General features: G+C 45.8%; 1 protein-coding gene across 1 annotated transcript in view; it reads left to right on the forward strand.

Moving 5' to 3' along the window:
* The first annotated feature begins 10538 nt into the window (after positions 1–10538).
* Positions 10539–25677, forward strand: part of SMAD6 (SMAD family member 6) — a 73954-nt gene continuing 58815 nt past the window's right edge. Inside the window, exons 1-2 of the mRNA XM_081337298.1 lie at positions 10539–11965; positions 22756–22812. Of these exons, the coding sequence (XP_081193424.1) occupies positions 11251–11965; positions 22756–22812 (772 nt within the window). The 5' untranslated portion in view covers positions 10539–11250. The remainder of the gene's footprint in view (positions 11966–22755; positions 22813–25677) is intronic.

Raw genomic sequence — 25677 nt, forward strand, 5'->3', positions numbered from 1 at the left:
CTGGCTGTCCGGTCTCTTCTTAAAAATTTCCAGTGTTGGAGCATTCACAGCTTCTGGAGGCAAGCAGTTTCACTGTTTAATTGTTCCAACTGTCAGGAACTTTGTCCTTAGTTCTAGGTTGCTTCTCTCCTTGATTAGTTTCTATCCATTGCTTCTTGTCCTGCCTTCAGGTGCTTTGGAGAATAGCTTGACTCCCTCTTCTTTGTGGCAGCCCCTGAAATATTGGAACACTGCTACCCTTCTCTTCATTAAAGTAGACATACCCAATTCCAGCAAATGTTCCTTATATTTATTTATTTATTTATTTATTTATTAGTTTTTATAAACCGCCCTTCTCCCGAATGTATATATGTTTTAGCCTCTAGTCCCCTAATCATCTTTGTGGCTCGTCTCTGCACTCTTTCTAGTGTCTCAACATTTTTCCATTGTGGTGACCAAAACTGGATGCAGTATTCCAAGTGTGGCCTTATCAAGGTATTTTAAAGTAGTATTAACACTTCAAGTGATCTTGATTGTATTCCTCTGTTAATGCAGGCTAGGAATGTGTTGGCTTTTTTGGCAGCTGCAGCACACAGCTGGCTCATATTGAAGTGATTGTCCATTAGGACTCCGAGATCCCTCTCACAGTTACTACTATTGAGCAAGGTACCACCTATACTATACGTGTGCATTTGGTTTTTCTTGCCTAAATGTAGAACCTTACTTTTTTCACCACTGAATTTCATTTTGTTAGATAGTGCCCAATGTTCAAGTCTGTCCAGATCCTCCTGTATTTTAAGCCTATCTTCTGGAGTATTGGCTATTCCTGCCAGCTTGGTGTCATCTCTCTCTCTCAATTCTATGATTCTTGCACATCTCCATGGAAAGAATGCATGCAATCCCTGAAGAATTATGCTGATGGATGTCACTGGTCCTCCCCCAGAGTTATTTCACCTGGAGACAGGTAAGAGAACATCCTTTACAATCTTTTGCCCTCTTCTCTTTTCAGAGATGGAAAAAGAGTGAAGTAGGCATGATGCTAATTCTTTTAAAATGAAAATCTTATGAATGACATTGTTATGAAGGACACGAGTGTCATGACAAAAAATGATTGTGGTTTGTCACTCCTGCAAGAGGTTAAATCTATAGACAATAGTGAGTTTAAGAGCTGGGAAGTGGGCCACACAGTTATATTCGGAAGGGGGTGTTTCCTATCCTTCTACTTATAGCACGCAGAGGCTCAGAGTACTACAAAAGAGATTGTCTTCAGAGCAATGCGCTGTTTGCTTTGGGTGCTAAAATATTACAGAATACAGAATAACAGAGTTGGAAGTGACCCTGGAGGTCTTCTAGTCCAACCCTCTCCTCAAGCAGGTGACCCTACCATTCTGGACAAATGGCTGTCCAGTCCCTTCTTGAAAACTTTCAGTGATGGAGCACCCACAATTTCCAGAGGCAACTTCTGTTCCACTGGTTCATTGTCCTCACTTTCTTTTTAGTTCTAGCTTGGATCTCTCTTTGATAATCTTCCATCTGTTATTTCTTCTGCTGCCGTCTGGTGCTTTGGAGAAGGGTTAAATCCCCTCTTCTCTGTGACTTTCCCTCAAATATTGAAAGACTCCTACTCCTTCTCCTCGTTAGACTAGAGACATACCTAGTTTCTGCAATACTTCACTGAGAATAAAGAAAAGCATAGAACAGACACTAGGTGGCAGCCCCTAGAATGATGACCTTGATAGATACACTTCTGTATTGTTGCTGTGTAAGCACCAGGCATTGAATCCAACACATGACAGCCAGTTTGGTCTAGTCTGGTGGTTAAGGCAACAGGCTAGAAGCTGGGAGATGGTGAGTTCAAGTATGCTCTCTCTCTCTCTCTCTCAGCCCAACCCACCTCACAGGATTGTTGCGGGGAAAATAGTAGGAGGAATGTGTATTGGATATGTTCTCTGCCTTGAGTTAAATAAAAAAAATGTAACAGTAACATAAATTAGTCACACATCCCCAAGCAAATTCCTCCAGTTAAAATTCCTCTGAAATCAAGACCCCCCAAGCTGGCAGATATCCATACAACCAGTCAGCAAACCAGGCAAGCTGCCAGAGGAGGGAAGAAGACCGTTCCGCATGTGATAGAAATTAGCCCAAAGCAGAATCTGCTCTGTGTACTATAAAATGAAATATTATCCACTCATTGGAGAAAACATGTTCAATGACATGGTTTGTTATTGTCTTCTTCTGGAATTTTATTTTAAATGTCCTAGTCTAAGTGCAAACTGAGAGGCAGTTTGGTGTAGAGGTTAAGACGTTGGGCTAGAAACCAGAAGACTGTGAGTTCTTGACCTGCCTTAGTCACATAGCCAACTGGGTGAGTTTGGGCCAGTCATTCTCTCTCAGCCCTAGGAAGGAAGCAATGGCAAATTAAAAACCTTACCAAGAAAACTGCAGGGATTTGTCCAGGCAGTCTGAGAATCAGACATGACTGAACAAAAAGGAAAAGAAACCCCTATGATTTCCTGCTGGTCTCCTGTTCCAATTCTCACCAGGTCTGACTCCAACTCTGCCTAGTTTTCCAAAATTAGCCAGGATGAGCTTGGGGCCACCACTGCCTGATTAGATCCATGAAGTCACCACAAGATAAACCTGATTTAGTGGCATCTTTATTCTTTGCATCTCAGATTTGAGCTAGAATCTGTTTTCCAAAGAAGCTGCTTAATCATTTCACTAAATTTGCTGTGTTTGCACAACACACTTGGACCCAAAAAAATAAGAGCACAATTGGAACCAGAATCTCCTCTGCTAAGCAAACCAAGGTGCTTGTTAAGTGAGCTGCACCCATTTTTATGGCTTTTTATGTCATGGTTGTTAAGTGAATCTTGACTTTGCTTGTCAGAAGCTTGTGATCCATGACTGAACTCTGCTCTTTTTTATCTGTATCACAGGCATGCAACATGGGATTTTTTAAAAAGGTCGGGACTTGGATCACTCCACTGCAGCTACATTCGTGACTTTTTCAGCTCCCCAGCTAAAAATATTTAATCAACAAAGAAACCAGTCAGGTGGTCTGAGGCCCTTGCATTACCTAGCAGAATCTCTCAAGGATTGAAGAATTTTAGACTGATCTTCTTTCGGGCATCGATCATGCTATCATCAATACAATGGCCAAATTCTGCAGGGCTGCAGTGAAAACGCAGCAACAGTTAGTCCAAGCATGACAAATTTGCTCATATGGGCTCTTTAATTAATTTTACCTTTGTGGATTTACTTTGATTTGTGTGGTAAGCACTCAGCTTCTGCTAAGCTCACATATAATTTTACATGGGGCTTAACGGCTCTTAATGATAAAAAAACGTCTGGATAGGGGACATGGCAGTACCTGGAGGCAGCAAAAGAGAAAGAATTGGAGAAAAATCACAAAATAAAGACTTACAAAAAGATGTAAAAGAACTTTGGCAAAAGAAAAAAAGGTTAATGCCACTAATAATAAGCAATTCCAAAATATCAGAAGTGCATTGACAAAATCACCATCACTCGATTGCAAAAGGTAATTTTACTTGGAACAGCTTACAAGTAACAAGAACCCCATCAAACAACATCTGCCTATTCCAGGTTCTTGAGAAGGACCCGATAGGTGGGCAAAAGTGCCAAAGCCAGTCTAAACATTTGGTTCACTGTGCAATCAACTATCATAATTGGGTATGGCTAGTCTAGAGAAAAAAAGGAGTAGGGGTGACATATCAGTATTCCAGTATTCAAGGGGCTGCCACAAAAAGAGGGGGTCAGCTTACTTTCCAAAGCACCAGAAGGCAAGACAAGAAACAACGGATAGAAACTAATCAAGGAAACCTGAAATTAAGGAGAAACTTCCTAACAGTGAGAAAAATCAACCAGTGGCACAGCTTGCCTTCAGATGTTGTGGGTGCTCAACTGGAGGCCTTTAAGAAGAGACTGGACAGCCACCTGGTAGAGGGTTTCCTGCTTGAGCAGAGGGTTGGACTAGAAGACCTCCAAGGCCCCTTCCAGCTGTATTCTGATTCTGATTTAATAATTTATTAAAATTTACATGCCACCAGATTTCCAGCGACTAGGGCATTAAGCTGTTCTTGGGTCTTTTCAGATAGAAGCATCTTCTTGACTACTGCAAGAGTGTTTGATGCAGACCACTCTTGAAGAGTGCCTGGAACCTGTTAGGGGAATATAACCCTTGCTCTGGAAAATCTGCACAGGTTCTCAATTCCTTAGGGGACACAAAGGGGGTGCCCAGCATGCTGACTGGGGAATTCTGGGAGCTCAAGTCTACAAGTTTTAAAGTGCCTGAGGTTCAGAAACACTATTCTACGTCAAAGGAGGCAGGAGGAAGTTATGATGCTCAGATTCTTTGGAGAGTTTGCCCAAGACTGCACCACCCAGCCTAAAAGGTAAAGGTAAAGGTTCCCCCGCACATGCATGCTAGTCGTTTCCGACTCTAGGGGCCGGTGCTCATCTCCGTTTCAAAGCCGAAGAGCCAGCACTTGTCCGAAGACGTCTCCGTGCTCATGTGGCCGGCATTTTATCTTAATTTCTGTACTTATTATATGTTTTGTTGTTAGCCGCCCTGAGTCCTTCGGGAGATAGGGCGGGATATAAATCCCATTAATAAATAAATAAATGACTAGACGCCAAAGGCGCACAGAACGCTGTTACCTTTCCACCGCAGTGGTCCCTATTTTTCTACTTGCATTTTTACGTGCTTTTGAACTGCTAGGTTGGCAGAAGCTGGGATGAGTAACAGGCGCTCACTCTGCTATACGGCACTCGGGATTCGACCCACCAAACTGCCGACCTTCCAATCGACAAGCTCAGTGGGCAGCAAACATCCAGCAAGGTTCAAAGAATAAGGAAAGGTGGAAGGGAAAAGAGAGAGAAGGATGGATGGACTCAGTTGTAGCTGTGATGGGGGCATAGCTGGGAAACAGGTGGGGATGAATCCACCTGGATCAGGTGTATCTTTGTGGTCACTGAGTTGATAGCAAAATCAGTCAGGATCTTTTGCTTTTAACAGAATACGAGTTGGAAGGGACCTTGGAAGTCTAATCCAATCCTCTGCATAAGCAGAACCTCTAGCATTCCAGACAGGTGGCTGTCCAATCTCTTCTTAAAAGCCTCCAGTGATGGAGCACCTGCAACTTCTGGAAGGAAGCGGTTCCACCAGTTAATTTTTCTCACTTTTAGAAAAATTCTCCTTAGTTCCAGGTTGCTTCTCTCCTTGATTAGTTTCCATCCGTTGCTTCTTGTCCTGCCTTGGGGGGGGGGGCTTTGGAAAATAGCGTGACTCCCTCTTCTCTGTGGCAGCCCCTCAGATATTGGAATCCTGTGGTCCTCCTTTTCACTAAACTAGCCAAACCCAAATCCTGCAACCCTTCTTCACATGTTTTAGGGTTTTGTTTTGTTTTTTAAAATTGATCCTGTTGGAGATCTGCTCTCTAAGCGCGTTTTACATGCCCAGAGACACCCCGTCGTGTCTCCAAACAACACTCCCTCCTTTCGGGAGCCACCACTCACAGGTGCCACGGCTCTCTCGAGGAAAGAGCATCCGTGACCACTTTGGAGAATATCGAAGGCGGGCCGGCGAACCCAACCCTTCCTCCTCAAGCCTTGCCCGGCCGCTCGGAAAGCGCGCTCCGGCGGCTCAGCAGCCCAGGTAGGGCTGAAGCCCATCGAGTAAGTCCCGCCGCTGGCCGTGGCGGCGCCTCCATTCAAGAGCCCGGCGGGAGATTGCGCAATCGCTGGGCGGTGCGCCAAGGCCTTTCTTTCATTCAGAAGCAATCTGCCTTCTCTGGAAGGAGGGGAGGGGGTCTATGGAACTCCCAAGCCAATCAACACACCAAAGAGGCGGGGCGGCCTCCTTCCAAAGGCCAATCGGAGCTTCCGGAGCCTGAACTTTTGCTACCCTGAACAAGTTAATCAACCCGGGGGCGTGGCCCAGCCTCACGGACTTGGGGAGAGAGAGAGAGAGAGAGAGAGAGGCGGTTTAACTCTTGGCGCGCCGGATAATTTTTTTAATTTGCAGAATTTATATCTCGCTTTTCCTAAGACAGCTCAAGGCGGCTTCCCTGAGGCCCTACAGAAACACCGTTAAAACATTTCACGTTTGAATTCTGCAAGGGACGAAATGGGGGTCTGCCCAACCCCACACTTTCAAGGTTTCAAAAAGAACAATAGTTCAATAAGCTAGGTCACAGTGTTTCTCAACTTTGGCCACTTGAAGATGTGTGGACTTTAGCTCCCAGAATTCCCTAGCCAGCCATGCCAGCTGAGGAATTCTGGGAGTTGAAGTCCACAAAGTTTAAAAGTTGCCAAGGCTGAGAAACACTGAGCTAGGGAAATGTTTCCCTTTTTCAAACAAACATTTTCCTTTATGTTCAGGTGGCTTTTCTTCCTACCCCCCCCCAACCACACAGAAGCTATTTGAGACGGGTGTTTCATTATTCTTTTGATTTCCCAAGACAGCCTGCTCACCTCAGGCCTCTTGCCTAAGAACTACACGTTTTCATCACTTGAGCAGACCAGTAAAGTCTGACCAAGGAGGGAACATTTCAAGAATGACCAGATCAAGGTCCCTCAGGCAGTGTTTCTCAACCTTAGTGAAACTGAAGATGTGTAAACTATAATTCCCAGAATTCCCCAGCCGGCATCCCAATTCCCAATCCACACAACTCAAAGTTAAGAGGTTGAGAAACACTGCCGTCACGTTTCACAGCACCTTTCCAAAAGCCACCAATTAAAATCTGAGTTTTGCTAGCATTAACTTCAAGAAAGCCACTTATTTACAGGTAGTCCTTGACTTATGAGCACAATTGGGACCAGAATTCTGTTGCTAGGTAAGATGGTTGTTAAGTGAGTTGTCATCCCCAATTTTATGACCTTTTTGCCATGGGTTTTAAGCAATTACTGAAGTTAAGCAAATCCAGCTTTCTCAGTTGACTTTGCTTGTTGGAAGCTGGATGGGAAGCTTGCCAATGGTGATCACATGACCCAGGACAGTGCAACCATCATAAATACATGCCAGTTGCCAAGCACCCTAAGTCTGATCACAGGACTGTGGGAATGATGTGATGGTCATTAGTGCAAAGATCAGACTTAAGTCAGTCTTTTCAGTATTGTTGTAACTTTGAAGGTCACTAAATGAATTTTGTTAATCAAGGACTATGTGTTTTTTGAACAGTGAAAGTTCCTATTAAATTTTCTTGCCAAAACCTCTTTGAATCTCCTGGTTTACCCTACACTTACATATAATAAATACTGGGGGAGAATCTGGGGAAAAAAATCAAGCATTTTGTTCTTGGAGGAAAAGATTGGGCAGTCATTGGGCTGGCAAAGTATACGTGCAGTGGGCAGGGGGCTGGACTAGAAGACCTCCAAGATCCCTTTCAGCCCTGGGATTCTATGGTTTACCACCCCATTAAGTTTTAGTGTGGTTTGTTTGGTTTTAGCTTTGCAGAATTAGTGCATGTGTGAATTGTGCCTGTTACAACTGACACAGCAGTTCATAGTTAAACAAACTACATCTTAGTACAAAGTGCACATCTTACGGTATTTATAGTCAGTTTCACACATTGCATTAAACATTTGGTTTTTGTTTACCCTACTGTGTGAACCTAATCAATTGTGGTTGCTTGCAAAATCATGGTAAAGTATGTATGTATGTATTACAGCACTGTATTTTTTTAGGGTTCAAGATAATTTAGCCCCAGTAAAGTGATAATTGATACTTCTCTGTAATTTGGGAACCAAATAAGGTTAGACCTGAGTTTACATCCAAATACAATGAGACTTTTAAACATACAGATGCACACAGAGAGACACTTAAACACACTATTCCACAAACAGAACAACTCCCAAACCGCTCAAGATCCCAAATTTGCATGTTAGGTTATTTTAAAATCTGTCTCACTATATTCCAGCCTGCGGGCAGCTGGAGGGCCCTTTCAGCCCTGCTTTCCAAGGTCCGAAGCTTCCGAGCTGTTGCTTCCTTATTAAGTCAGGCCTGGTGTCACCACCTTTGTTGACAGTGCAGAGTTTGTAATGAGGTGTTATAGAGGCTATAAAAAACAGCAAACCTGGCTTTCTGAGCTGGAACAGAGAAAGGAGTGTCTGCAGATTATGGGCTGTGCTTCCTTTGCGGGGAGGGGGTGGTGAACAATCAGGACAGGAGGATCAGAATTTCCAAGAGATTATGGGATCTTTTGCAGGACAGGTAATCCTCAATGTACAACTGTTCACTAAGTGATTGTTCGAAGTTACAACGGCAGTGGAAAAAGTGACTTCTGTTTTTCACACGATCATTGTAGCACTCCCATGGGCATGTGATCAAAATTCAGACACTTGGCAACTGGCTTATACATACAATTGTTCCAGTGTCCTGGGTCACGTGATTCCCTTTTGTGACCTTCTGACAAGCAAAGACAATGGGGAAGGCAGATTCACTTAACAACTGAATCTGCAAAATGTCTTCTTTTTCTCAAGGAAAAAAAAAAGTCTGGTTGCCTTTTGAAGAAGCACCTTTGAGACAACTATGACCTTGATGATTGAGAATCTCCATAGACATAAAGGGGCCGTGGGTTGCCCATTCCTGGCCCAGGGTATTTACAAATTGTATTCTGTGGATCTTTAGGGTTGTGCGAGAACTCGTTGGGTTCCCTGAGAGACCAAGGGCAGAAACCACAAGGGTTCACTTGAACAAAACCACTTTCCTATGAGTAGAGCTTTGTCTCTTGATTGAAGGTTTTTTGCGCAGCCTAAAAAAAGTTTGAAAACCCATCCTCTCTAGAATGACCAAATGCTCAGGACTCCAACTATGTGTCCCTCTAGATTAAAACTTGAACGTTCCTTGCTCATGCTTCTCACTGGAAGAAGTTACGGCATGTTAGGGAGGGTGTGTAACCTTCCCCAATTTGGACCCAACCAGATGTGCTACCTGGAGGGCATCTGGTTGGGGAAAATGGGCAGAGGTCTTAAACAGGCCTAACCCTAAACTCTGGAGCGAAGGGGGTCTCCTTTGTTGTTTTTACCTTTCAGCTTTTCTTACCTGGCAGGACTGCTGTGAGATTAAATTTGGGAAAGGGGACACCTGTGACAATTTTTTAAAAAAACATATGGCAACTTTAAAGAAGTTGGCCAGGAAATTCTGAGAGTTGAAGTCTACACATCATAAAATTGTCAAGTTTGAAAAAGACTGGCTTATGACATTGTAAATTCTTGTATGCACAATGAAACCCAAATGAAGGTGGAATGATAAATAGCAGTTAATTATATTTATGAACAGGGTATATGCTGCAGATTCTGTTATGTATCATGCAATGTTCCAGAGATGAACAGCAATTTTTCTCCCAAGTCTCCCCTTACTCCAATATCATTTATTTGCCCCCCCCCATGATGCTTGCAGGTTTAACTTGTTGCTCAATGAATCCTAAAAGGTTGCACAATACAGCAAACTGACTAAATGGGCTGTATTCATGCTATGTGCTAAGCCAGAAACTTACCAACATTAAAAATTGCCCAAATGAATATTATACATGAATACAGTGGGTTTCATTTGGGCCCTTGGGGTGTGCCCTTGCTCCTGCTTCAAAAGTAGAAATAAAGTTTTATCCCATCCTGAGTGAGGTCCCCCATTATGTCATCACCCATTCCCTATTTGCCCCCTTCTAGAAAGTTTTTTCAACTCTAGTCTAGGCTGCAGCCCCAGGATTTCCTGGTGGTTCCCCACCCCAGTATTTCCTGGTGGTTCCCCACCCCAGTAACAACCACGTTGTACTCTTTTCTGATCAGCACAGTTGATAGCTAAAAAAGCTAAGTGTCATTTTCTTCTAGCCTGATCTTCCTTGAAGGATTGTTGTGAGCATCAAAGGAGGAGACCCCTAACTGAATCCCAAGGACTTGGGGGGGGAGAAAGGCCAGAGACAAGGAGTCGAACAAAAGGGGACCCTCAGGTTCCTGCCTAGACCTCCCCGGTTGCCCCTCCATTCCCCCCAGGAGTCAGGACCATGCCGGTGCTCTGAGGAAGCCCTGCAGAGCACCAGAAAGCAGCATAAGAAGCAACGGATGGAAACTAATCAAGGAGAGATCCAACTAGGAAGAAATTTTCTGACGGTGAGATCAATTAATCAGTGGAGTGGGTCGCCTTCAGAAATTTTGGGTGCTCCATCGCTGGAGGTTTTCCAAGCAGAGAGTGGACAGCGACTTGTCCGGAATGGAATAGGGTCTCCTGCTTGAGCAGGGGGCTAGACTAGAAGACCTCCGAGGTCCCTTCCGAGTCTGTCATTCTGGCTTCGCTCGCCTCCCTGCCCTTCGCCGCCTGGCCTCCCTCCCCGGGGCCGGAGGACCAAAGCGGAGGGGCGGGGGGGGGGCGGCAGGCGGCGGCGGCTGGAGGCGTTTTCCTTTAAGAGGGAAGAAACTCGAGCGCCTGTTTGCGCAACCCGCCCGCGCCGCCAAAGTGTCTAGACTGGCACATGATGGGAGGGAGCCAATGACTCCGCGCTCGCCGAGGGGGCCCCGAGCGCTCCGTGCAGGAGAACAAAAAAGCCAGCAACGCGAGGGAGGACGGGCAGGCTCGGCGCCGCGCTCGCCCGCCTCTCCCGTTCGCTCGTCCGGGGAAGCCCCGTCGCCCGCGGAAAGCGCCGCCGCCCCGCCGGGCTCGACTGCGCGCGCGGACGGGAGCCCCTGCGGCGCCGCTTCGCCGGCTCGCCCCGGGACGGGGATCGCTGCGCCCGGCCGGGCTATGCCGGGCTGCGCCGGCCCGCCACCGAGCCCGAGAGGCGGCCTCCTGCTCCCTGGTCAAGTCCGGGCAACTTTGTAAGCGGTACGGCCGAGGAAGAGCCCGCCGTCGAGGGAGACGAGCGGGAGCGCCGACGCCGCTTGGAAGTTGCCGGCCTTCCCGACTGCGGTGCCTCCGGGAAGGAGCCGTCTCGGCCGCTGCGCCTTCGTGCAGAGAGAGCCGAGGGGGCGGGGGACGGCGGCGGCTCCGACCGGCCGGGCGCTTTGGCTGCCCTTCCCGCGCCGTCGGCCTGCGGGGCTGCGCTCTATGCAGTTGCTGCGCTTCCTGATGCGGCAGCGCGGCTGCCGACCCTGGGCGATTGGCTGGGCCGGCCGTGCGAGCCCTTGCTCCGGGCGCCGAGGCCGCCGACGCTGTGGCGGTAGAAGCAGCCGCAGCCGCCCTCGCTAGCGCTCCTTCATGCGGCGCCCATCCGGGAGGGTCTGACCCGGAGCCAGCGAACGGCAGCCCGGGCGAAGCGCATGTTCAGGTCCAAACGGGCAGGGCTTGTGCGGCGACTTTGGCGAAGTCGGGTCCTCCCCGACGGAGGCGGCGGAGGAGGACCGGGAGGAGGACATGCGGGCAGCGGCAGCCTCAGGAACAGCGATGAGCCTGGAGGGCGCGAGGGGAGGCGCCCGGTGACCTGCGGAGACGCCGTCGAGGAGCCGGGCGCTCCGGAGCGGTCCATGGTGCGCGAAGACGGCGACCTTCTGGAGGAGGCGGGAGAAGTGGCGGCGCAGGAGGCCGAGGGAGGAGGCCCGAAGGAGGCCGGCTGGTGGGCACAGGAGAACGACGGCCAAACGGTGGGCTGCTGTCTCTTCAAGGAGCGGGGCGCGGACGGCGCCTCCTGCAGCGAAGGGCGCTCCAGGTTGGCGCTGCTGGAGCAGGAGCTGAAGGCCGTCACCTACGCGCTCTTGAAGCGCCTCAAGGAGCGCTCCCTGGACAGCCTGCTGGAGGCCGTCGAGTCTCGCGGAGGGATGCCCAGCGGCTGCGTCCTGGTCCCCCGGGCCGAACTGGAGGTGCGGCTCGGCGGCCAGGCGGCCCCGCCGCAGCTGCTCCTGGGCAAACTCTTCCGCTGGCCGGACCTCCAGTGCCCCGCCGAGCTGAAGCCGCTGTGCGAGTGCCGGAGTTTCGGCCTCCCCGACGAGCCAACGGTCTGCTGCAACCCCTACCACTTCAGCCGGCTGTGCGGGCCAGGTAAGGCGCCTTCCTGCGCGGGGCCGGCGGGTCGGGGGCTGCTTTCCCCAATGCGGCGGGGTCCCTGGACTGGTCGCGCCGCCCTCTCGGCCTGGCTGCCCTCGAGGATGAGAATGGTAGTGGCGGGCCCTTGGGCTAGGGTTGTGGCTCGTGATTGTTTAGTGTGAAGTTGTGATGCATCCTGTCCAGACTAAGCAAATCTTGTTGGGAGCAGCGACCCGCTTTCCCGACAGAAAGCCCGACAGAAAGCCGGATGAGGCCAATTCGGCCTGATCTTAGCCAGCGACTCTGCTCGAATGGGTGTCGGAGCCCTTGTAACTCCCATTAAAGCCACTGGAGGAAATGCAGGTCGTGGCAGGGAAGCCTCTGGAGATGGAGGTGCTGATGGGCCAGCCTGGACTCCATTGGGCCACGATTCCCCCCCCCGCCCTCCCCAAAACATTAGTTGTACCATTTAAAATCAATCTCCTTTTGGCTCTGGGCTGGCTCCAAAAGAGAGGGGGGGAAGCTCACCCTGGGGAGGGGAGGGGGTGATCTGGAGGCAAATGTCTCCCTCCCCTCCTCTTGCACTCTGAACAAGGAGGAGAGACCCCTCTGTAGCCCCACCTCCCTTGCCTCTAGCCCCGCCCGCCCACCCTGGGAATGCTGACCCTAACAGGTCTGGACAGGCGAAGGATTCTGCAGCTCTGTCTTGAGGGGCCCCCAACTGCATGGGGGGGGCGGTGATGGATTTTGCTACAATGTGATTTCCATTTCTGGAGGAGACAGATGCCATCTCTTCTTCCTCTGTTTGAGCAGTGCTGGAGCTCCGCCCAAGGCCTTGATAAGGAGACTGGAAAGGATTTAATTGTGTTCTGAAACTTCATGAAGTGCCTCTTGAGGTCCTTGTGTGTCTTAATCACCTAAAAGCATTTGCAGAATGCTCTTCTGAGGATTATTCCAAGAAGCCCTGAGCTTCAGGACCTTTCTTGTGGCAGTTGGCAACTTCCTCTACTGTGCTTTCTTCAGCTGGAAATGTTAGCTTAAATTTACTTTGCCCACCTTGTGAAAATTAGAAGTTGTGGTTTCTAGCAAGTGGCATTCAAGAATGGTAGTTTTGGAAACCTCCAAGACTCCGAGATGCCCCAGCAAGGGGTGACCTTCTATTTTTTTTATTGAAAAGTTTTACAATACATTTTATCTTTAACAATCCCCCCCTCCCTCCACCCACCCCTACCTAACCCTCCCTATCCCTCCCCCCCATTCCCCCCTCCCCCCCACTTCCCAGAGCTAAGTACAAGGTATAAAAACAAAGAACAATCATAAACATCCATATGCTAACAACAATAAACTATTAAGTCTATCACACTCTAGCTCATATGAAATGACTACAAGCAATACTAATATTACATAAAAAAGGAAAAAAAAAAGAAAAGAAAACTTATTCAAATGCTAAGTGAAACTTTTTAATCCCATATTTGTTCTGGATATAATCAATCCACTTTTCCACTCCATAATATAACGTTCTTGCGAATGATCTTTCAAATAAGCCGAAATCTTTGCCATTTCCGCCAGGTCAGAAACTTTTAGAGTCCGTTCTTCTATAGTCGGCAGTTCCTCCTTTTTCCAATATTGACCTATTAAGAGTCTTGCTGCTGTGATTAAATTCAACATCAACTTAATGTCCACAACAGTAGCATCTGTAATTATGCCCAATAAAAACAATTGCGGACAAAACTTTATCCTTTGCTTGACGATCTTCTGCATATTCCACCAAATTTTTATCCAAAAAGCCTTAACCTTTTTGCAGGTCCACCATATATGAAAATACATTGCATCTTCGCCACCACATCTCCAACATTTAGGTTGATAGTTGGGATACATACTTGCAAGCTTTTTAGGATCTAAATGCCATCTATAAAACATTTTATAAAAGTTCTCTCTTAGGTTTTGGGCTTGCGTAAATTTTACGTTCCTCACCCAAATCTTTTCCCACGTGTCCATTGTAATAACTTCTTGAATATTCTGAGCCCATTTTATCATACAGTATTTAACAAGTTCTGTTTCTGAGTCAATTTCTATCAATGCAAGATAAATCCGTTTGATATGTGCTGGACCCTGGTTTCTAATTTGCTTGTGACCTTCTATTTTTTCATCATCTCAGATTCCCTTAAAAGATGCTCTTGGGAGGCAAATGCCATGTGCCTTCAGAAAACATTTGCCCTACGTAGTTCAGTTTTGCACTGAATCAAGATTTTTTTCATACATGAAGATTCTTCACTTGAGAACTGGAGCATCTGGTAGCTCCTTGAATGGGTGAATTACTGCTGGTAGAAACTTCCCCCCTTCCCTCCAGGCAGAGAACTTCTTTGTAAACACTAAGCATGCTGGAAGCATTCAGCCCCACAGTGTTTGTTTACTCTCATCTACTGGTACTATAGGTTGCATTATACAGGTAGTCCTCAACTTCTAAGAGTTCGTTTAATGACCAAAGTTATGTCACTGAGAAAAGTGACTTAGGAGTGTTTTTCACACTTACGACCTTTGCAGCATCCCCATCATGGGATCAAAATTCAGAGACTTGGAAACTGGCATGTATTTATGACCTGTTGCAGCTTCCCGGGGTCACATGATCTCCTTTTGCGACCACCTGACAAGCAAAGTCAATGGGAAAGCAGATTCATTTAACAACTGTGTTACTAACTTAACAACAGTGATTCACTTAACAACTGTAGCAAGAAACATAAAATGAGACAAAATTCACTTAATAACTATCTCACTTAGCAACAGACATTTTGGGTTCAATTGTCCTAAGTCAGGGGTAGGCAACCTCGGCTCTTTTATGACTCCTGGACTTCAACTCCCAGAGTTGAAGTCCAGGAGTCATAAAAGAGCCGAGGTTGCCTACCCCTGTCCTAAGTTAAGGGCTACTTGTACCATGGTTTCTTTTAAGCTGGGATTTGTTGAATAATTGTATTTTATATGTTTATATATTCTTTTTTGACATGTGTACTGGATTTGTGTGAGATGGGCAGCCATATAAATCAAATCTGTAAATAAACCAAGACCAAGTTCACCCTTTGAACTTAGCCCTGAAAAGGAATGGATTAGGAAGCCATGTTATAGCTTGATCCTAAAATGAAGCCATGATTTGGATGTTTGGAAAATTCCGTATCTAGAGAATTTTAAAACCCCAACTCCCAAACCTGCAGTGCTCTCTCAGGGCTTTCAGCAGTCTGAGAGTCACCCAATTCTTGAGAAATCAAGAACGAACATGCATAATCCAAACTGAGTCTTTAGTCATGATGCTACTTGTGGCAACTGTATGGTTTTATTCATTCACTGAATTTTATGTCCTGCCTTTTCCCGAGCACTCACAAGGAGGCACGTGGGGTCTTCACTAATTTTATTTCCCCCAACAACAATCTTGGTGAGACAGATTAAAGCAAAATACTGTAATAAGATTGGCCCCAAGTCATCTACCTGAGTTTCTGTGTCTGTAGCTGGCTAGGGAATTCTGGGAGTTGAAGTCCACCCACCAAGTTGCCAAAGTTGAGAAACACTGTCCTAGGCCATTATCACCCCAGCAACTGACAACATCTTCATGGCATCACCCAGCCACTGTTGGTGATAGAAACCTGTCCGCAATGAAGTTTGGATGACTTCAGAGCAGCATTTTTCACCCTTGGCCACTTTAAGATGGGTGGACTTCAACTCCCAGAATTCCCCAGCTGACCAAGGTTGAGAAACACTGCTCCAGAAGATGCTCTGAAGTCACTAGGACAGAAATGATCTTTTTCCAACAATTGGACCATTGCTAGCTTGACTCTTTAACTCTGCTTTACTGCTCAGACTAGGTAGTGTTTGCCTGAATACTTTAAGATGGAATCGAGCACCAGTTTGTGTCATGTTAAAGAAATCATCCCCCACATCTAGGACCGACAGACAGCCTGAAGAACACGAGGGCCCTAAGTCCTAAGAAGTCTGTGCAGTCTGCATCTCTCCTGAAGTTGCCACCCAGTTGCAATTTTTAATGTGACATAAGAAAATTGCTCAGTGTAATGAAACTTAATTGCAAAAAATAATTTTATCTAGCCTTGATGAGTTTCTGGGGTGCAACTTAAATCTCCCCCATGAAAGTTACAAATCTCTGATCTCAAACTACCGTATTCATTCCCCATATGACATGGATTTATATTTACCGTATATTTGATCTTCTCTTGGTTTTATGGTTTTCTTGAAACTGGGTCAGTCTTGATTCTTTCAGAGCTCTTTAAGAATCCAGTGTCTGGCTAAACTTTGGGCATTGCTGCAGCTAGTTTTACACACAACAGTTAACTCTTGATCAGCCTTTGAGTAATTCCCAGGTAAGGCCTGTTGTGTTTTAGAGATTCTTTGGTTTGGAACTTGTGCCAGTATCTAAAGCAAAGAGGGAGGGAGAAGAAGAGAGAGAGAGGGAGATGGAATAGCAGGGAGGGAGGGAGGGAGGGAGGGAGGGAGGAAGGAAAGAAAGAAAGAAAGAAAGAAAGAAAGAAAGAAAGAAAGAAAGAAAGAAAGAAAGAGAAAGAAAGGCATTAATGATACCTACCATCTGAAAAGTTCTACAGCAAATGGAATTTATTTCTGTCTCCTGTGTCAGCTCAGGGAGTGATTTGGATGGAGATTTCATCCTGCAGATTTTTTATCTGAAGTAGGGCAGAATCTGATTTGCTTCCTCATTTGCTGTTTCTGGCTGTTAAAAGCATCACTGTCGACATGTTTAGATAAATATTTGGAGCCTGCAAATGGTCTACCCCCCTCCCCAAAATGATTAGGAATAAGGAATATGTAGTTCTGTTCTAGGTAAAGGTAAAGGTAAAGGTTCCCCCGCACACGCGTGCTAGTCGTTTCCGACTCTAGGGGCCGGTGCTCATCTCCGTTTCAAAGCCGAAGAGCCAGCGCTTGTCCGAGGACGTCTCCGTGGTCATGTGGCCAGCATGACTAGACGCCAAAGGCACACGGAACGCTGTTACCTTCCCACTGTAGTGGTCCCTATTTTTCTACTTGCATTTTTACGTGCTTTCGAACTGCTAGGTTGGCAGAAGCTGGGATGAGTAACAGGCGCTCACTCTGTTACGCGGCACTCGGGATTCGATCTGCCAAACTGCCGACCTTCTGATCGACAAGCTCAGCGTCCTAACCCACTGAGCCACCACGTCCCTTAGTTCTGTTCTAGCTCTCCCCAAATAGGGAAATAACTTTTCCCTCCACCTCATCTTTCTGTTATGGATTTTGCTTCTGAATTCACCAAAATTCTGCTTTTGTCAAGAATTTTGGTATGGCATTATTTTGTACAGGGCCCGGCACACACAGTTTATGCTAAAAAGTCTTAATAGCTGAGGGGGGAATTCAGTTCAGTCCCACTCTGGTTGCAAACAATACTTTACATGAGGATCAAGAACTTGGGCCTTGCAGATGTTGCCAAATCACAATTGCTAGGATCTCTCCTTACTGGTCCAGCTGGTGTGGCTCCTGTCTTTCTGACTGGGTGCCCTTTGGGTGGCTGCCCCCACCACCCTTTTTGCACAATCCACAGGCTTTAAAACTGGTGAAACCTGGTTGCTGAAGTGTGATAAAGGAAACTCTCCGGATGAACTTTGCTGGCCAACTCTTTAAGAGAATAACAGGTCTTCTAGTCCAACCCCCTGCTCAAGCAGGAGGCTCTATACCATTTCAGACAAAGTGGCTGTCCAGTCTCTTCTTGAAAGCCTCCAGTGTTGGAGCACCCACAGTTTTTGGATAGAAGCCCTTCCACTGGTTAATTGTCCTCACTTCAAGAAGTTTCTCCTTAATTCCAGGTTGCTTCTCTCCTTGATTAGTTTCCATCCGTTGCTTCTTGTCCTGCCTTCTGGTGCTTTGGAGAATACCTTGGCCCCCTCCTCCTTGTGGCAGCCCCTCAAATATTGGAAGACCAGCTATCATGTCACCCATAATCTTTCTCTTTGTGACTAGACACCCAGTTCCTGGAACTGTTCATCATAGGTTTGAGCCTTTGAACTATCCATTGAAAGGCAAAGTATGATTTATGCAAAATCCAAAAATCCAAGCAAAGCTTGTCTTTATTTGCATTTTACTTGAAGGATGGTCGTTTCCAAATTCCTGATGGAAAAGAATCAGAAACCTGCAGCCATGGCTGGATTCCAGCCAGCAAAGAGTTAACTTTTCTATCGGACTGGTATTAAAAGGAAGAAAGCAATGGATTTTCCTGAGAGAGGGTGAGGGGAAACTTTTGCGGGAATGGGATCTGTTAGATTCCAGGCTGGCTGGTAAGAAGAGACCCATAATAAAGACCCGGAAGCCAACAGCATTGCACCTCCTACTTATGTGCAATTAAATTCTTTTCTTGGGGCTGAACAAAAAAATTCTTGTTTTGCTTGCTCAGTTGAAAGTTTCTGCAGTGCCTTGCTGAAGGGGCAAGTAAAATGGGGGAGGGCTCTCCAGCCGGCAAAGCAGCCACCCCCTGCACTGTGGCTGAAGCAGAATAGCTGCTGTTCACTGGAGCAGGGCTAAATCCAAGGGAGGGGAAGGGGAGGCAGGCGGATCAACCAGCACTTGTCCAATTTCATACTTTCCTTTGGCAGCAAGGAGCTCTTAACATCGATTGGCAGTTTTTCAAAAGGTGGAGAGAATCAGAATAGAGCTGGAAGGGACCTTGGAGGTCTTCTAGTCCAACCTCTTGCTCAAGCAGGAGACCCTATACCAGGGGTAGGCAACCTTGGCTCTTTTATGACTCATGGACTTCAACTCCCAGAATTCCTGAGCCAGCTGGCTCAGGAATTCTGGGAGTTGAAGTCCATGAGTCATAAAAGAGCCGAGATTGCCTACCCCTGGTCTAGACCATTTCAAACAGGTGGCTGTCTTCTTAAAAACCTCCAGTGATGGAGTACCCACAACTAGCTGTTCCACTGGTTAATTGTCCTCCCTGTTAGGAAGTTTCTCCTTAATTCCAGGTTGCTTCTCCCCTTGATTAATTTCCATCCATTGTTACTTGTCTTGCCTTCTGGTGCTTTGGAAAACCCCTTCTTCTTTGTGACGGCCCCTCAAATACTGGAGTACTGCTATCATATCTCCCCTTGTCCTTCTTTTCCCTAGACAAGCCATACCCAATTCCTGCAGTTGTTCTTCATATGTTTTTGTCTCCAGGCCTTTAATCATCTCAGTTGCGCTTCTCTGCACTTTTTCCAAAGTCTCAACATCTTTTTTGTAATGTGGTGACCAAAACTTGATGCAGTATTCCAGGTGTGGCCTTACTAAGGCTTTATAAAGCGGTACTGGTGCTTCACGTGATTTTGATTCTGTGCCTGTTTATACCACCGAAGATTGTAATGAGAACAGCTTGAGTTCAGAAGACTGGGCCCCCCTTGCTTCTTCCTCTGTCTTTCTAAACTTTTTAAAACTTTGGAGAATTGACTCCTAGAAAGTTCCTTTGTAAAATGGTGGCCTTTCCTGCCTTGCTTTCTTTCAAAAACGGCGGTTGTTTCCAGAAAATTAATGGTAGTCCTAGCCTTACAACAGTTTGTTTAGTGACTGTTCAAAGTTACAGTGGCACTGGAAAAAAGGAGTTATGACTATTTTTCACACTTACGACTGTTGCAGCATCCCCATGGTCACGTGATCAAAATTCACTTGTCAGCTGACTCCTATTTATGACGGTTGCAGTGTCCCGAGGTCATGTGATGATCCCCTTTTGTGACCTTCTGACAAGGAAAGTCAATGGGAAAGTCAGATTACTGACTGAACTGCAGTGATTCACTTAATAACGGTGGGAAGAAAGGACATAAAATGGGTAAAACTCACTTGCAACAACTCTCTCAGCCACAGATATTTTGGGCTCAACTGTAATTGTAAGTTGAGGGCTACCTGTACTCTTGTTTTTTATTATAAGAAGGGTGTCCAACCTTGGCAACTAAGACCCATGGACTTCAATTCCCAGAATTCCAGGCTGGGGGAATTCTGGGAGTTGAAGCCCACAGATCTTAAAAGTTGCCAAAGTTGGAAATCCCTGGATTTATAACTAAAGGAGACAAAAGGTTTTGGAGGTAGTGAAAATCACTGGTTTGTTCAGGCAAAAACAGATGGCAATTGCAGAGAAAACACACGTAGGCAAATCCTTCTCTTTTGGCCTGGCGTTATTATCCCCTTTCAATTGAGATCATTTTGAAATTGTGCTTAGAAAGCTTCCCCCTTACTTCTGAAGGAGTTTCTCTTCCACACACCCCCAAACCCACTATTTAGGAGGTGAAGAAGTGGTGATAATATGCAGTTTGCATTTGGCTGGCGCCAGCGTGACTGGCCCTTGTATCTGACGGCCTGTCTTAAAGCAGCAGCGCCTCTTATTTTTAAAAGCAGATCTTTATGGCAAGTTTTTTTTAACCTCCTTTTGCAAACGTGTTTTTCAAACTTGCCAAACCTGTAAGGGAGAAGAAGAACCAGCTAGCTGAGCCTGAATGTCATGGTTTTTATGAATTTTTCCCTTGCTCCAGTAATATAATGCAGTTAGATGTGGAACTGAGTAAGAATGCAGGAGAATGTTTCTTGGGTGCAAGTTGTCATAGCCTGGATCGCATAAGCATGTTTGTGAAAGAGTGGGGAGCTGCTTTCTCTCTTCTATTTTTTTTAAAATGTCATTTAAAGTGTGTAGGGGGGGGACTCCAAGGACCCTAACATCGCTGTTAGCAATTTTCCTTTTTCTTAAAGCTGTAAGTTGATTTGGAGACGAGCTTTCCTTCATTTTTTTTTTGCAATACCATTTTTTTCCCCTGTTATGCTCTGAATCCAGCCTTTTGTATCTTTCCTATGGGGAGTGATGGAATTCTTTCCCTTGACTATTACCGTATTACCAAATACCGTGTTTCTTGTAATAGAGGCACAGAAACTTAAGAGGAAAGTTTTGGCTGTCTTGAGCATGGTTGGACATATCCAGAGGAAGTGTTGGTTTGCCAAAAAAGTAACTTGTTTCAAATTTTTCTACTTCAGAGTTAAATCAGTTTTGTTTGGTAGTCAGTTCTGACTATTTTAGTTCCTTGCTGAGCTCTGGGCTGTGTTTACCCAATGCAATAATAGATGGTTTGCTGAATTAGCTCAGTTGCACAAATTCTTAAAACACCTGAACCATCAATCAAACCTTCTGGTTGGATTTGCACAACATGCAGATCCTTTAACCCAGTGCATTTTAGGCTGTGTGTTGTTGAAAACCAGATCTTTCGTTGTAGTTTTTTGAATTAACTCTAGTTTTTGGGAACCATGGACCACAATTACAGGTCCCTTTGATGCTCTTAAAAGAAAAAAAAGGCATTTAATGGATTCACACATTCTCTTAAACCATATGTTTGGTCTGGATTTGGTGCATTGTCCAAACTAAGACTCTGTCGCTAATGAGCCACGGGTGTCAAACTTGCCATGTCATGTGACGTGGCGTGACATATCAAGACTCTTTGCATTTCCAGCAATGGGGTGGGCACGGCTTCAGTATCATGAAACCAGCAGTTTAACACCTCTGGAATAAGCTATTACTTAACAGTGTCACTGTTAACAGGGTCTGTGTTCTTGTATTGCTCTGGAAGTGTGAGGAAGATATTTGATCTCAGCAAAAGCTGGTAATTTTCCAGGCACATGGGAAGAAATTTCTAAATTTGGGGACTACCTCTTCAACCAGCGTGGAGAAAACTAACTACAGGTAGTCCTTGATTTACAACAGCTCATTTAGTGATTGTTCAAAGTTTACAAAAGCACTGAAAAAAGTGACGTGACCATTTTTCACAGTTACAACTTTTGCAGCATCCCCATAACCTTGTAATCAAAATTCAAGTGCTTGGCAACTGGTTCATATTTATGATGTTTACAGTGTCCCAAGGTCATGTGATCACCTTTTACAATTTTATGACAAGCAAAGTCAATGGAGAAGCTGGATTCACTTAACAACCAGTTTACTAACTTACAACTGCAGTGATTCACTTAATAACTGTGGTAAGAAATGTAATAAAATAGGGCAAAACTCTCTTAACAAATGTCTCACTTAACAGAAATTTTGGGTTCAATTGTGGTCATAAGTCAAGGACTACCTGCACAGGCTGGATCATATTCCTTGTGAGGACCAGACCTGTATTCAGCCAACCAAAACTATGTTGCATTTGATGGGATTGTTGTAGGGTAAATGAGCTTGAAAATTGCAAGTAGTAGTCTCTTTAAGGCATATCTGGTGGCATGTACAAGATGCTAAACCTATGTAATGGATGTATTCTATGTATTGTACAAGGGACAAAGTGCATATTTGTGCCATGCCATCTTATGATTGAGCATTATGGTTTGGTGGATGCAACATGCTAAGACAGTATTTCTCAGTCTTGGCAGTTTGAAGATGTGTGGACTTCAACTTCTGGGAGTTGAAGTCCACACATCTTCAAACTGCCAAGGCTGAGAAACACTATGCTAAGACAATCTTAGATTCTTAGAAAAGGCTGACTCATACGTTATCCTATCCCTAGTCAAGTCTAAAGTGCTGGGTCAACCAAGCAAGGGAACTTTGAAGGAGGGTTATTTATGGACCGTGGAAGTCTTCTGCCCCTGAGATTTGCATGCATCTAAGCCCTGCAGCTTGGCAAAGGAAGTGGATTCTGTTATTCTACTTTCTGTCAACTGTAGTATCTTTTCATACATGTGAGCTTCTGATCAGTATCCTATCCTTCGTTCAAGTAGAAGTGATTTCATTGAGATAGAAACCCACTTTCTGAAAACTTGGATGATGGCTCATTTGCCTCCTTTTTCTTTTTCAGAATCACCACCCCCTCCTTATTCCCGGCTGTCTCCCAAGGACGAGCAAAAGCCATTGAGTAAGTATGTTTTCCACCCAGACTTTCCTCCTGCAGTTTGTGAAGCATTAGCAAGAGTGGTCCAGGTGTTATGTTAACAACTGAAGACCTGTATTTTGTTGGCAACTTTTGACTCTTTTCCAAAAGGAAGATAGATGCCTTTGGCTTTTCTCTTTATATAATGCAAGATGATGCAAAACTTAGACATAGAAGATAGAATAATAGAGTTGGAAGGAACTTCTTCTAGTCAAAACCCCTGCTTGAATAGGAGACCCAAATCTCTTCTTAAAAGTCTCCAGTGATGGAGTACCTGCAACTTCTGAAGGCAAGCTATTCCACCTGGTTGATTGCTCTCACCGTTAGGAAATTTCTCCTTAGTTCTAGGTTGGTTCTCTCCTTGGTTAGTTTCCATCCATTGTTTCTTGTCTTGCCTTCTGGTGCCTTGGAGAATAGGTTGATTGCCTCATCTTGGAGGGTTTGTACAGTGAAGTACATAGAAGACTTGTACAATGTTGTTGTGGATTGTGCAGAGGATATAGAACTATCCTGGATCAAATTCAGTGTTACACATTGCAAAGTCAGTAAGAAGACTGGTCAAGGTCTGCTACAGAGAGCAGGGTTATGGCACAGATTGAATTATCCAAGCTAACATAGCAAAAATGGTTTCGAGAGACAAGGAGGCCTCCTCAGTCTATTGGAGATCTTGTTTCAGCATTACAGGTAGTCCTTGACATACAACTATTCATTTAGTGACCTTTCAAAATTGCAACAGCACTGAAAAAAGTGACTTACAACCATTTTTCACACTTAGGACTGTTGCAGCATTCCCTTGATCAGAATATGGATAATTGGCAACTGGTGTGTATTTATGACGGTTGCTGTGTCCCAGGGTCATATGATCCTCTTTTGTGACCTTCTGACAAGCGAAGTCAGTGGGGAAGCCAGATTCACTTAACAACTGTGTTACTAACTTTAACAGCTTAACAGGTTGTAAAATGGAGCAAAACTAACAACTGTCTTGCTTAGCAATGGAAATTTTGGGCTCAATTGTGGTGGTAGGTCGAGGACTACCTTTCACCCAGGATCTCAAGACCAGCTAGGGTTGCTTAGACAATTGAGAAGGAGTGACACCTTTCTGAGTGAGCCATGATTCAAAAGATGCTTCTCCCAGCAGTCTAGGACAGAGGTCCCCAGCCTTTTGGACCGGTTCCATGGGGGGAGGGTTTTCCGCAGACCGGAGGGGGCCTGGTTTGGTGTGCTGCCTGCACTCCGCAGATGGGGATTTGCTTGTTTGTGTGGCCTGGTTTCTGGCATGCCGTGGCCTGGTGCTGGTCCAGGGACCGGGGGTTGGGGACCCCGATCTAGAATGATGATGGTGAACCTATGACACGTGTCACAGGTGACATGCCAGGCCTCTTGACCCTCTGGAATCTGTGTGAGAGGGCCCTGCTCTCTGAAAACCCCTGGAGCCTCCGAAAATTACAGAAGTCCAGAGTGTCCAGAGAGGACATGTGGAGAGGCTTTCCTTGTGTGTGTGAGAGAGATTGAAAGAGAGTCAGATTGAGAGAGCTCAGCAGAACCAAGGTAGGCATTTTCTGAATTTTGATCTGCTGAGCCCAAAAGGTTCACCATCACTGGTCCAGGACTTCTGTCTCCCCTGCAGATGAATTAGGCATGTGTTGTTCTTACTTTGGGCTGAGTCCAAAATTTCAGAGGAGGCAATTCTAACAAGACTTGGAAGTCTAACCTTGGTCCCTCACAGTGGCTCTCACCTTCTCCTGCTGCTTCTCAGAGAAGGATCTCTTGAGGGCACCATGCCATCTACTCGCGGTGCCAGTAGCAATCTGGAAAGTTACAAATGGTGATCAAACGACGTCGAGACAGTGCAACAATTATAAATACATGCCAGTTTGCAAGCGTTTGAATTTTGATCACATGACCATGAGGATGCTGCAACAGCCATAAGTGTGAAAACTGGTCATAAATCACTTTGTTCAGTGACATCATAACTCTGAACGATCACTAAATGAATGGATGTAACTGCAAGACTACCTATACTAGTTATGTAGCAATCTGGACCACATCCATTTCATCTGGATCAGCGGTCCCCAACCTTTGTGGCTTGGCAGCCAGGCTGAAGGGGGGAAACCGCCCCCCCACTCGCGCAAGTGGAGCTGCATGCGCACATGCATGCCAGCCCACCCACCACTCATGTGGCCTGGTTTGGAATAGGCCACAGCCCGGCAGTGGGCCATGCTGCCTGGGGGCTGGGGACCCCTGATGTAGATGACACCTGCAGAACGTGGGACCCATCAAACCAAACTCCCTGCATACCCATAAATTCTCCAAGTGAGACGTTTTTCAAAGATGTGGTGGATTCCTCAGGTATAAATAATGGGTTACAATCAGTTTGCTGGGCCCCATGTTATACTCATTGTCATCCAGAAATAATCAAGATAAGGACTAGTGGACAATGTGGTGGCCTGGCAGTCCTCCAAAGGTCCCAGGGTATAACAAAGTGGTATAGCAAAGTGGATTATCAGTCTTCCTGACTGTATGGTATTTCGTTGTACAATTTTGTGGATAATTTTTTATTTGCAAAAAAAGAAATCAAGTACAGGCAGTCCTCAACTTACAACAGTTCATTTAGTGGTCATTCAAACTTACGACACTGGAAAAACTGATTTATAGCTATCTTGCATATTTCCAACTGTTGCAGCAATCCCCCCGGGTCACTGATTCATATTTATGACGGTCAGAGTGTCCTGGGTGTGTGTGTCATGTATGACTGTTAGTAACAACTGTGTTACTAACTTAACCACTGCAGTGATTCACTTAACAACTGTGGCCAGAAAAGTCATAAAGTGGAGCAAAACTCACTTAACA

The sequence above is a fragment of the Vipera berus genome, assembly GCF_964194415.1.
Source record: "Vipera berus genome assembly, chromosome: 12".
Classification (NCBI taxonomy): Eukaryota; Metazoa; Chordata; class Lepidosauria; order Squamata; family Viperidae; genus Vipera; species Vipera berus.